The 14,191-nt window shown below is 36.3% G+C and overlaps 1 protein-coding gene across 1 annotated transcript; it reads left to right on the forward strand.

Moving 5' to 3' along the window:
- The first annotated feature begins 759 nt into the window (after positions 1-759).
- LOC146160261 (E3 ubiquitin-protein ligase Midline-1-like) lies at positions 760-13,858 on the forward strand. Its single transcript, XM_083384140.1, has 11 exons — positions 760-1,633; positions 2,611-2,739; positions 2,949-3,047; positions 4,093-4,250; positions 6,372-6,496; positions 6,955-7,108; positions 7,264-7,397; positions 7,466-7,640; positions 7,996-8,134; positions 12,119-12,215; positions 12,946-13,858. The coding sequence occupies exons 1-11, from the start codon at positions 1,310-1,312 to the stop codon at positions 13,101-13,103; spliced, it is 1,692 nt and encodes a 563-aa protein (XP_083240266.1). The 5' UTR covers positions 760-1,309; the 3' UTR covers positions 13,104-13,858.
- The last annotated feature ends 333 nt before the right edge of the window (positions 13,859-14,191 follow it).

A 14,191-nucleotide genomic window follows, 5' to 3' on the forward strand; every position in this document is an offset into this window, starting at 1 on the left:
TTAGAGTTAAACGCACGAAAACCTCGGAGGCCTCGTAAAGCAAGCCTTAACGTTGTATCGGTCGTATTTCTTGCATGCTACATTGCTACAGTTAATCAATGACGAGGTGGATTAACGTCGTCGTCGGTGAACAGTATTGAACTCAGCTGAGCAGTTGCCTTGAATTGTGTCGGGTTTTACGTAGCTATTAATCTTTTAAGGAAAGTAGCCGAAGGGACAGCGATTAGAGCTATCGATCCTAAATTCTCTCCAGCAAAAGTGTTTTGCCCGTTCGCCTATCAGAGAGATTTTAGCTTTGAGTGGCAGTCGCTTTTCTTGCCTTCTGTTAATAGGATATAATTGGATATAATAGGATATAATTGGATATACTAGCATATTGTAACTGATAAAAAAAGAAAAGTGCTAATTCGGTTGTAGCTCACCACCATGCAGGCGGTTGGTATGATACATAGCAACGTGTGCATAAATAGCGGTTTGGATTGCAGTGCGGGCACTTTGTTGACTTTTCGTTTATTTCACGTGATTAAGCAAACAAGTACTTGCAACAACTTAGTCAATTGTAAAGCAGATTGCGTAAACCTGTTATAACTTAAATTGCTTACGGGCATATGCAAAAAGGCCAGCTAAGTGGTTCGTTGAAGGTGCTGCCAAAGCGTACAGATTTGTTGCAATTTAGTGATGGACTGTTGTTTTTCTACATTAGTCAAGTTAGCTCCTTTCGTATGAGCCAATGGACTTTGATTTAAGCCCGCACACCCACAACCAACAGGAAAGAAAGCAACAGCTGTAAACAACTAAAATATATTTATTAGCACAACCAGTGTGCCCCCAAACAAATTCAATCCGTTTTCACCGTTTTAAGATACCATATCTCGACAACGCAAGTCGGCAATATTGCTTGCCGAATCGCAATGATTTGATTGAGTTAACGATAGTGAATTACAGTCGCGTTTTTCTTACATCTTACAACATTCGCAGCAAATTGAACGATCGATGAGTGCCAATAGACAATCATAAATTATTTATTATGTGGTAAATATTGCAGCGGCGTTTACATGTGCCTATATGTTTTTTGATACTTTTGCTTGACGGTTGTAGTATTGCTGTGGGCGAAGTCGCTTCAAAGAACAATATTAAACCATTGTTTGGCTTGTTTAATCGGAAAATAAAAACCTATCCGGTTGAATTTGACTAACTTTAACTTTAGATAACTTTTCCACACTTTTCTATAGATGTGAATATTTAGAAAACGCATAGCGTTGAAACCTAAAAAATATAGTCAGGTACATTTGTTTTTAAAGTAAGAGTAATGGAGGAAAGTAGGCCTATAGCAGCTATCAATTCCCCATCAGAAAATCATAAAGAACAACCCAACGATCTGCAAGTCCCTAAACCAGTGTACGCCGGTAGCTCCCCTTGCTCTAGTCCTTACTTCAAGAAACTTCCACCTCTCTCCCCGCGCTCAATGAAATTAATCGACCCCAATTACAGTTTGGCGGACTTTACTTTTCCCCGAGATGATTCGAACTTTTCCTCTTATGATTCCGGATATTCAACATCACTTGTCGATGGAGCAGCTGGATTCGAAACGGTGCGCAAAACAAGCACTTCGTCAAACACCGACCAAGATATTGTAAGAGCCTTGTTAAAAAGCATATCAGGATATACATAAATGTCAGGTACCGGTATCGCATAAACGTCGTTTCCATAACGTTACTAAATTTTAATCTGGGACATGAATACTTAAATACAGAAAGAAGTTTGAAACTTTGTTATCTTTTTGGTATTAGAATGGATATACGAATAATTAACATTTTTTTTAGCTAATTTTAAACAGGGCGACAAAGGGCGAATGTGAAATTCGTTCTATTTAGTTATTTTTTTAAGGATTTTCACAGTTCGGTAGTTGTGCTAAAATAACCCGTGAGCAAATGCAACAATTCTTACTGGCAAATTAGACCATAAAATGTATGGTCTGTTTCGCATGTTTTACGTTTTAAGTAAACATTTACGCTTCGGTTCCATAGCTTGGCCCGAACAAACGCCTCCGCAAAAAAAAACGATTTTTCCCTTCAAATTTTCCGTTCAACGCAAGTATATGAGAGCAGCAATTCGTTGGAATTAGATCACTATCGGTTGGATAGCGTACCGTGAACGTCTGTCATCCGTGCATCACAAATGTACTCCTTTTTTTTAAAACATTTACCGTAACTCAATAAATAAACTACCTCCTATCCCAGACGTCAAACTATAGTTATAAGCGGAGCGTTACCAACCTCGCTATACAGCGCAGTCTAAGCCACGATATACATACATATATTGAGCGAAAAACAACCCGTATTATTAAAAGTAGGGAAAACGAACGTAAGTTTTTTTTTCCTAGAATTTGATTCCTAATAGCCTTATTTTAGCCAAAACGTATTGTAAAACAGTCCGAATTTAACAAAAGTACAATGTTACGTATGCAGGACTATAAAATCTGGCAATAAGTGTTACCATGGTATTATTACTGATATATAACACGATATTTCCTTTGTTATTAGGATTACTTCAATGATACGCAACATTTTTTTAGACCTACTGAGATAACATGGCTTATTACGTCACCAGAATTTCTTTCTACAAGTTGTTGGTGCGTTCCGTGAATATACGGCAGATCAGATCGCATCGCTGGAAGAAAGGATTAAGGAAAACCAAGTTCAAATCGAACCACTGCAACGAGAACTAAAGAAAATCGAGGTATTTTGTATATCGCTCCGCTTTAAATAGTTGTATGGGGGAAAACATTTTTGATTCACGCGGGTTAAAACCAAAGCATATGGCAACAGGTATTCGCACTTTCAGTTATCACAAGTAGCAAACCACTTCGAAGGGCAATAGTAAATTAATGGATTGGATTATGAGGGCCTCAAATGGGCATCGTTGACGTAAAATATTTACTTCAACAGAACACTTCATCAATTCAGGAGGTTCAATTGTCACGTGACTTTGCGCACCTTGTTTCGCTACTTCATCGAAGGCAAGCAGAACTGGGCGAACTTACTAAGGTAGGAAAAAAATGTAGGCCCCATGCGGCCGCTGTAAACATTTTTGACATATATTAAATTTGACCGTCTCAAATTAGATGTAATTACCCGTCAAGTAGAAATTCAGTTAAGGTATGGTGTATCTGATAAACTAATTTATTTTAAATTAGGCACGGTGAGTGATTTGCAAGTAAGATTTTTTGATATTTTGGGAACAAAATTCCTAAAAGTTAAACCATAAACTCAGCATAAACGGAATTTGTATCTTATTGTGATGTAATTGGTTAACGTTTCAAATAAAGTACTTAGCGGTATTATTATAAATTAAAAAATTCAATGTAGTTATCGTGAGTATGAGTATTCGTGCTGACAGGTAAGCTGTTCTACGGATATACAAACGCAGCGTAAAATCTTCGGGGTCGAATACTTGCAGGCAAAAATTAATTGCTCTTAAGTGTCAAGATTTGTTCAACAGTATAGCGTTTCTTTTAAAAGCCGAAATGATAAAAGGAGAAATTTTCTTCAATTCAAATTTCCATTTGACAGTTACAAAATACACAATTACCCGTATGATAAATAATTCATGGGGCAACCGGCGTTCCGCCCCATTTTAAATGCAGCGACATTTAGGTTGCTTGTTAATGCACTGTTTCTATTCAGATTTAAGCTAAATTATTGCCTCTTTTCTATTGATTAGTAAATATATAATCTGTTGTTTTTGTTCCTATAGTGATTGTCCTGACCTGAGCCTTTCTTTTTCGCCAACTTAAGCTTGATTTGACTGACGGTAAACTGAGCTTGGTTTAGTTATTGATTGTTTGGCTTAGTCATTGATTTTGCTATCAGATTTTTTCATTTCCAAATAGTATACCTTGTTTTGGAGAGACTCTATAAAGCGACTATTGAATTTGGATATTGATTTTCACTATCACATTAGTAAAGTAATAATCCTTTACAAAACCCACAAAATTTAACATTTCGCTGGGTAATTCAAATTCGGTAGCCTTACGCCAGCAGATAAATTGTTACACGTATTCTCAATTATCCTACTAGGTTTATTTTTTAGAAACGAAACCGAGATGCATCGGATAGCATTCGTGAAAAAGTCGAGCAATGTCGTCGTAACATAAAGCTCATTTCTGGAGTTATAAACTTTGCAAAGCGGCTTCACTGCCAGTCGGAAGAAAGCCTTCGAGAAAACGCCGTGCGGGAGTTCAAGCATAGGTAACAGTTTTAAAAAAGGCATGGTCAATGTTCATCTAACGATTTGTTAGATACCAAACGTCATTTAATAAAAGAAATGGTTTCTAGTAATAATCCTTAGTTTTAATTGAACGCTTCGAATTAAACATGTTTTGGTAATAATGCTGCAATATTTTTGTGATTTAGATGTAGATTTAGAAATTTAAAGCCTCCATTTTAGACACTTCATTAATAATGCAATGGCCGATCAACCCTTTAACTAGGCCAATCAATTTCTGCCAGTGGTTCACGTTGCCGTATTCTAGGTGTTCATTACATAGATCTAAACTGCAATTTACTTACCGAGAAGATTTAAATGAACTTTGAATACAGTTCGTCTGAGCGAACCACAGTGGAATACGGTCCGTATGAGCTAACCAAACTACGCTATTTTGGTTAATTTGCTCTGGTTTGATGACGTCCCACTTCTATCCCAGGGTTTCTCAACCGCGGCCCTCGCCCCCCTTGGGGATAGGGGTAGGCGCTTGGGTACATATGTTCCCGGGCGCAAAGGTAAAGAGGGCCAAAAAGAGGCTTACAAATGCCAAAATGAGAATGCTTCTTCTTTAAATACAAAGTAATATTAAAATTTAATGTTTTTTTTCGTATAAAGTATGTCGGTTAATTAAAATCGATATAATTTATTTGTTTTATTCAGGAAAGTTTCGATTAATGCCGCCTATCGCTGTGGCGAAACAATTGCTGTGTTGCTTCAAATGCAGCCATTTATGCTGTGTTAGCGTTTTTTTCGGCGGCCAATTACTGGCCAAAACCTTTGCCTTATCGTTAAGTGTCCGTCAAATGCTGTTGGGCGGGCAATTAACGTGTAATGCCAGGTGCAGAAATTTCCTTAAAGGGCGTTAACAAACAATCAATCATAAAACGCGCAAAGTTTGCTACGGGGTTACTTAAGTTAGGCCAATATTCAGCGAGGTTATGCACAGCCTAATTGTCAAGTAATAGTAGCGCATCAATGGTAGTAATTACTCTGTATGCAGCATATTATTTAGCTGCCTAATTAACACATCACATTTGTTTTCATTGCACTTACTGTATGGATAAAAAAATAAATTTGGTAAAAAAATAAGTAACAATCTGCTATTTCTATCATGTTTTTTGTTCTTGTTTAGCTTTTCGTGTAGTTATGCACTCTAAATTAAACAACTTCTTTAAGTGATCATTCGTAGTTTAGTTTTTAATTACAATATATTATGCATATGTTAGCAATTAGATTAGCAGTTAATAGTTGTTTTGTCAATCCCCCCTCAAAATAAAAGTTAAATAATTATTTCAAAACTTATTAGGATTTGTTGTTCTGGATTCGTTATTCAACATTCGAAACCTATTATTGCAGAATACCTTGGGATTCTACTTTACAGATCCCTACTCGCCAGTTAAACTTTCTAGAATTATTGTTAGGAGTATTATGCGTAAAGCTTATCGGGAATAGTACAAACCTTCAATCGCCGTAAAAACGTCAGGCGTTATATAACACAGACTTTTAATTTTACGACTTCAATGAAGCTGCCACATGATCACACATTCAATATATAAAAGTAGGTACGCTATATAGCAACACTAACTACTTCTAAGATAGAGAATAAAGCATAGTATATACATATCGTGGATTGGATTGCATATGGATGCCCCTGGTATGCCCCTGGTATGCCCCTGATTTCAGTGTGGCAATTAAAGGGTTTTACTTTTATGTACATGGTTAGTGTTTTATACAGTTGTTATTTCGAAATATACAGTGTCTCCAAATATCTCTCCCACGAAAAATGTTATTTATGCTAAAGCAGTGCTTTTCAATCACATATATATTTGGTCAGAATTCTTACGTGCCACTACAAATATTTTTTGTTCCATCCTGACTTTTTGAATGCTGAAGAGGCACGGCATCCTAAAATCGCCATGTTTTTTTAGGTAAGATAAAAGACCACTGGAATACCTTCACCAGACGGCATAATTGATATAATGTTTACTTTTCTGAGTGGTTATTAGTGAGGCATTCAAAGGTAGTAAAAATGATTCGAATTGTAGCACGGAAAAAATTGAAGACAAATGCTATAAAGAGTACATTAATCCATTGTATGTAAAAAGGTTAGCGATTGCTTCAGAACTACAAATCCCTAATCTGCCGTTGATCAATAATATGGAAGAGTCAAGAATCGACATAAACCTGGCAGAGCAGTTGTTGGGGAAAATTGGTTTCGCCACAGAATCGGGTATTCCTCAGCTTTTATTGATTTTGCTTTCGTTACGAATATTACAGCACGCGTCACCAGTGCTTGAGGTACTGTAGCATGTTATTGGATCTTGTACGACTTGGGAGGCTGATATTATTTTGACCGTTTTTCTAGTTCAAATTATGTAATTCCCAAATTAGAGACTATAATATTAATTCCGAACCATTGTTCTGTTGAATACGCGGCACTACAAAGTATAAAGTTAGAAGTTGAATTAAACGAGTTTTTGTTTACAAATACAAAGAGATTGCCCTGTTGTTTGTTACAATATACTCACACTGTTAATTACGTATACTCACTACAAAGTATAATGGTAGAAGTCGAAATTAAAGCGTTTGTTTGCAAACGCCAAGGGATTGCCCTGTTGTTTGTTAAAGTATACTCAAATTTAAAGTTCCATTCTTATTATGACCCGTTATATTTGAATTTGTTGCCAGAGGAGGATGTCTGTGTACCAGTTATACTTGCAGCACACCCGGACGATGATATTACAAGGAATAGTTTGGCCATACGGTGGCACTTTCCTTATCGAAAGACATGTACTTTCGAGATAAAGTGGTGGTACTCAAAAGGGGACGAAAAAATAGAAAAGTAAGCTTAAGATGTTGACACTCTACGTCAGGCAAAGAACATTTACTATTATAGAATGTTTTTTGTAAAATAAAAGGTTATGCATGTGTCAGTGAAACCAATTTTAGGTGCACGAACTTAGGTCTCACACTCATGAATAATATTTTTTATTGCAGTGCAGCAGACGGCATCACCTCGAAGCGATACGTCATTACTGATCTTCCTCCTAACAGAAAGATTTCAGTAACGGTGCGCTCTTCCTACAACAAAGGCGAATGGTGCGAACCAGTATGCTTCCGAACTTTACAAGGTTATTATGTCTTCCAATAAATGACACACATGAACTGCGACATAACCATGTTGTTAACTATTGTTCAGCCCCGGCCAAGTTTCGTTTTGACGTGAACACGGCGCACGCGAAATTAAGACTCTCGCCCGATGCCAACTCTGTGTTTTACCCGGGCGATGAAAAGTGCTCCTCCAGTCCAAAGTCACCTTCGCGTTTCACGTTTGCGCTCAACGTGCTCGGAAATGTTTCCTTCTACTGTGGCAGGTCGTATTTATGCTTCAGCATTCCTTTGTTCTATTTATAGCAGAACAGGCGCGCCTGGTTCTAGTGACGCGTGCACGGTGGTGCGCAGCAATGCCAGGCACTTTTTTTTGCAACCTTGCCGCTTTTTACGGTTGGTAACCCAGCTTTTTATGTGGTACGGTAATCCCATTGTTATAATGACTTAAGTCAACGATTTAACTTAAGTCACGAACGTTTATTTTTATAACACGGACTTGACTTGACGTTGACTTGCTCTAATTATGACTTAACTGAAACTTGTTGGGAATTGGATTGGTTTTGTGTGAGTTTTTTTTTTTGAGGTACAGTGCATAATATATACACTTGATCATCACAGGCATTACTGGGAAATTGCAGTGAACCGAGATGGCTGGGCTGTTGGTGTAGCTTCCGCAAACATACCGCGTAACTGCTGGCTGGGTAGTAGTGAAACGTCGTGGATACTCCATTACAACGCATCCAAGTTTGAATACAAGGTGATTCTTATTGCTAAATCAATTGCCTATTTAATCAATTGCCGTTACCGACTTAAACATAATCGGATACTAAAAATTCCATGAATAAATAAATAAAAATACGCCTCAGATTAATACCTTATTATCCCAATTTCACTGAATTACCCCAAATACACCCTTCAATGTGACAAACGTAGGGATAATCGAAAAAAAGGTATAGTTAACATAGGTGTTAAGTTAACGTGATTTATTTTTATTTTTTATAACCTGTTATTTCTTAACAATTTATTATTTTTCATAAAGTAACGGTAATCACTAAAAGTATAATTATCGTTTCAACTTACATTTAATCTTAGTTTTGCATTCTGCGCCCGTACTAAAATATAACCAAGGACAAATATTGCGCTCTAGCGCTTCTGGTGACTTAAAAGTTTGCAAATATTCGAGGTTATATTAACATCACGAATATAATGAAAGCGCATAATTTTCTTTTGGGCGGCAATGCTGAAGTCTTAAGGCAGCAAAACATTATAATGTTCGTTCGCCAGAAGCAAGAGAAAGATAACTAATGGATAAATTAATCGCATTAAATCTCTAAAAGTATAACTTCAACTTTACCTATTTTCTGAAAATTATATCTAGTATTGGGTCTGTTTCTGATTTTACCAACTCTTACATCGTTAATAGTTTTGGATTAAATATTGCGTAAAGAGAATGTTACTTCATGTTTTTCTAATTGTCAACTAGTATCCCTATTTTTCACTTTCTCTTGGAAAAAATTAGAAACAAGTGTTTCTCAATGGATTTGTATTAGTTCGGGTCTACATATCAACCATAAAAAAGTTCCAGCTCATCCGGCCTGGGGAAAGTCCCCATTTTGGATTTTCAAAATGGCCGCCATAAAATACAGGTTTTTGCTCATATATCAGCTTCTACATCTTCTATGAAAGAGATTATGGTGTTATAGTATATGTTTTAAGGGTTAAGGAACCGAAATAGAGCATTAAGAAGTACACTCAGTGGTCGCCATTGTGTTTTTCACGTTTTTGAACATTTCTGCTATTTATTTTGAGGGGTGTAAGAATTACAAATACATCATTGCTAAAAAAATATTTCCACAAACGGCCATGCAGTCACTGGATTAACATTATACAGCATCGACAATTTAGAGTAATTTTTAAATTTCGGTCAACTAACACCAAAGGGAACTCACTAATAAACAAAGCCTTAAAGCCAGTTAATTTTACAATTATATTAAGTCCGATCAACCGAACCGTCCTCATCACTCTCGTAGGTCTCTTTACTGTTGGAACAGTTACCACTGCTATAGCCACATACAGTAACGCATAATATAAAGTACTTTCTGCAATTAAATTTGTTATGGCTCCATTGGTTTCCTGCTTTGCATTTACAGCATATTGATTTTAATAGGGCTACCATATTTTCAGCACCCAAAAAGAGGACATTTTGCTACGAAGAGAGTTATAAGTGAGGATTTAAAATCCTACGTTTTAAAGTGAACCACACGCTTTATTAATTGGCCTTTTTACATGTGAGGTTCGGGCGCAAATGTTTGCAACAACAATGAAGAAGGTAGAACTTATAAGGCAATTTCAGCATGTTTCGTGGCTACAGTATTTTTTGGAAATAAATACCAAGTCTCGCCTAAAAGTCTTGTTGAAAGTATAAGCAACTAACTTGAAACATTTTGGGCATTTTTGAGCGGAGGACCATTTACTTTTCTTGAGAAAAGAGGGCAAATCCAGATAGTTAAAGAAAGGCAACTACCAGTTGTCGTCAGACTCGGAGGGTTTCATATCCTAAAGAACTTTTTAGGTTGTATTGGACTTATAATGGCGGGTTAAGGTTTGGAAAATGTGGCTTACTTACTGTCACTCATATGTCAAAGGCAGCTGCATATTCAAAATCTCTCCGAGTCCATTTTTTTATCAAATGCAGCTGTTAATCGTACAATGACGACACGAGACGAAAATGTTTAGTCTTAGTATATCGATATAGTAAATAGAACAATCGAGAAAATCAAGCAAGTATCAAGAATATCAAAGCTCTGGGCTTTATGTATCATGCATGATACGTTATCACTTGTTAGGCAGTACCTAGCCGCAGGACGATTGAGACCACCTTCAGACAGTAGCATCTATGCGACGATTTGTTACTGCGATTGAGAAGGAATTCCTCTAGTTGTTCCACGATACGTGAAGTAAAAAACAACCACCGTCTATAATAGGGGTCGGCAACCTACGGCCCGCGGGCCGGACCCGCCAATGTAATTCATCCGGCCCGCCGCCTCTTTGACAAACTAAGCACGAGTCCATTTAAAATACTTTTTGACTATTTTAACTACGTAAGTGCGAAAAACCTTCGCGCTTCGCGCGAATAAACCTTCTACATCTATTTTGTTAACGTTTTGATGCTGTCTTTTGAAGTTTTGAACTAGATCAGCGCTTCTTTACCGTTGCGCCATTTTTTGTGCGGCCCGCAGAGACCTTTCTGGGGTTGGTTTTGGCCCGCGACTAGAAAAAGGTTGCCGACCCCTGGTCTATAACGTGAATATTTGACCAAATTTAGATTTTTCTGGTTTTCTCATTAACTTGTCCATCCTAAACAAAGCTAATGGAACAGGTGTCATATCATATTTAAATGCTCTTTCGATGTCCCTATCTATTTCAGCAAGAACAATAAGTCGGTTAAAGAGAACTGTTTTTTTTTTCAACGTAAACCTTTTTAGGTCCAACTTTTATATGTTTTTCAAGAGAATTTGGTGGTTTACTTTCATAGAAGTTTTAATAGGTTCGAGGTGAGTAGCATGGTCCAAAATTTCTTGGATGATTATGCCATGCCTGTTCACAATTAACAGAATTTGTGTCGGTTGTAGTCAGTCCTGTTAAAAGTGAAGCTATTACAAGAGAATCGCTTACTGGTATAAAAGAATTGTGATACGTAAACCATTCAACCACGTAGTGAAACATTCATGGTCTTTCTGTAGACGTATTTTTGCCAAATCTTTGTAACTTTGATTGTATCTTTTAAAATCGACCCTTTCATATTTAAAGCATAATAAAGGTCAAGCGAAACAACACGTGCATAAAAATACATACTTGTACTGATAATAGTAAATTAAAAACAAATTTGGCCTAAATAGCTAGTTTTAAATACAAATATTGCAAACACTGACGATCTGAAATCTAAATAAATAAATAAAAATTGAATTCCTCCTGGCGGGGAATTTCCGCACCCCCACCGTCTATAGTCTTCACGACTAACTAAGGTTTAAAATGCTCTATTTGGTTCCTTAACCCTCAAACCATTTACTTTAACACCATAATATCTTTCATAAATGATGTAGAAGCTGAGATATGAGCAAAAACCTGTATTTTATGGCGGCCATTTTGAAATCCAAAATGCGGACTTTCCCCAGGCCGGATGAGCTGGAACTTTTTTTGGTTGATATGTAGACCCCAAAAGATACAAATCCGTTGAGAAACACTTGTTTCTAATTTTTTCCAAGATTGGTCCTTTTTTTGCTCGAAAATAAGCATACTAAACTACGCGGCACAGTAGTGAACTTAAGCCGGGACGCTCCGGAGTTCCGATAAAACAATTGTTGTCGAAACGCCATACCTGTAAAATCAATCTTCATAAATATGTAGCACTAGCGTATGTATATAAACTAAGATTTCAGTGGCATAGTTGGGCACGAGATCGAACGATAGTCTCAGATTTTCCTAAATAACTTGTTTTAAACTTCCCGTTGCGTTTAACTTTGAGACGTCATCGTTAAAAGTGTTCATTGTTCATGCACTCCGGAATGAATATTATTCTCATTTTACCCCTGCCTACATACCTCTACTAAACACTAAGTACATTCGTTATAACTAATTTTTATTTAAGTAATGTTTTTTATATACAACACAAATATGGTTGAATTGTAGAATACAAGATATACAAACTAATATAAGTATCTGTCAATTGTCTTAACTGCAGGTTCGAAGTGGTGGTGAAGCATTAGTTGTAAAACCAATTCTTGACAATCACCGAAGTTTCGTTAAAAGAGTCGGCATTTATCTCGACTATGAAGCAGGTAAACCTGGGAATTTTATTTAAATAATATCATAAAAAGAAAGATTGTGTACAACCTATTTGACTTTTTATTCTATCACTAGATTAAACAAACGCTAAATAGTTTCTTTAGATTTAGTTCTGTTAATTAAACAAAAAAATTAAACAAAACTTACTACCAGCGCTAACTGTACGTTTAACATTTAAATAAATTAATTTGACGAAGGTAAAATATATATCACAGCAATCGCAATAATATTACACTTGCGTTAAATTTCACAAACAACAAGTAACGACTGCGATGCTTGTGTTTCACCTGGAAAGCTTACGCGTATAGCACTAGTGGCGCGTGTTCCATAGTTTTTAGAACCACTTGTTTACACGCATAGTTGATATGAACCCTTGGATTGCTGTACGAGCTAGCCAGAATCATTAAGTCTTTTGAGTATTTGCCCCTCCCATTAAATTTCAATCACACGAAGACCTTTGATGAACTTATATAGTTTAATATTGGTTTATATCTGACTCTGCTAAGCTTACTTGAAATAACGATCAAACCGGTTTAGAGTATTTTACTACAAAATCTTAAAATAACAGTTCACATACCTCTATGAAATGTTTATGTGTGATTTATTAATTTCTAAAATCCTGTTAACTAAACAGCAAATAAACTATACATGGCATGTGAAGCCCACCGGGACACACAAACAATAACCATTTTTACAGCACTTCTTACTAATGTTTATCTATAGGTATGATCAGCTTTATCGATTGCCAGGCCAGCCATATACTTCACACTTACAGCGTGGAATCGTTTAACGGATCAGTTTGTGCTGCAGTAAACCCATTCTATCATGGTGGAGAACTCACACTTTTTACAGGACTCGAAATCCCCAAATTCCTTCACTAATTTGAATTGTTTTTCCTAGTGTTTCTTCACTAATGCGCGTTTTTCACTACGATTTTAAATTCTCTTCCAATAGCTTTTTTATTATTTACCATAGGCGTATAAGATATAAAAAATCAATTGTAAATATTGTTTTTGGCCAGGCTGCACTTTGCAGTGAAAGTAATTGTGTATATCGTTTATAGCAGTGCAATATATATATTTGTTTAATCTTGCTACATATTATATTACACCAGGATATTGATTTTAAGGCCTACTTTTGTTTATTCACGGTATATTGCTTTTCGAATTTTATAAATTTTAATTTCATGTTGTTAAGTTTAAAAAAACAAATGCGAAAACTTTTTATAGCTGTTCGCTAACCAAATTTCTATAAATCGGCCCATCCTTAACCCTTGCTGTAAAACCATTATGATATAATGATTTCATATTCCTTAATGAGTTTATTGTCAACAATCATTTCAGTGTCATCCACAAATGAACACCAAAATTTGAAAATAGGAAAATAGTTGATGTTTCTTTTTACTTAAAAAAATTATGACATTATTTTGTGTGTTTGCAGAGAACGATTTGTTTCGCAGGCTTATTACTATGTTGTCACGTGTTCTAATTTACCAATCATGTTTACTGCTGCGCTTGTACATACTGTATAACAAAAGTGTTTTACACTTCTGTTTTGCTTGGTGTCTCTCCATGCGTTTTTCTCTAAAGGCAATCTGTTGAACGTTCAGTAAAAGAAAAACGAATGTCGTGCTGTACAGAGGATTTTACATTATTTTACTTGCAACAAAGTTACAGGCTAGATTAGCGTTTCTCTTTTTTTACGTTTGCCTAATTAATTTTGACAACCTACACAATGCACATGTCCTAAGTTGGTTAGCGGTCCGTATTAGGACAGGGATGGCGAACCTTTTCATTGCGCGGGTCACAAACGCGACCTTGACCTTTGCAAAATGCACAAGTGGGTCATAGATTTTATTTTATGCGAAACTTTGCTGCTGCGTCATTTCAAGTGTTATTGTCTGGGTTGGTAATTCAAGGTTTTTGAAGGTTTATTAAATTGGTATTCCCACGAATATTAGGAACCTAAA

The sequence above is a fragment of the Ascidiella aspersa genome, chromosome 3 (genome assembly GCF_963924565.1).
Source record: "Ascidiella aspersa chromosome 3, kaAscAspe10.2, whole genome shotgun sequence".
Lineage (NCBI taxonomy): Eukaryota > Metazoa > Chordata > Ascidiacea > Phlebobranchia > Ascidiidae > Ascidiella > Ascidiella aspersa.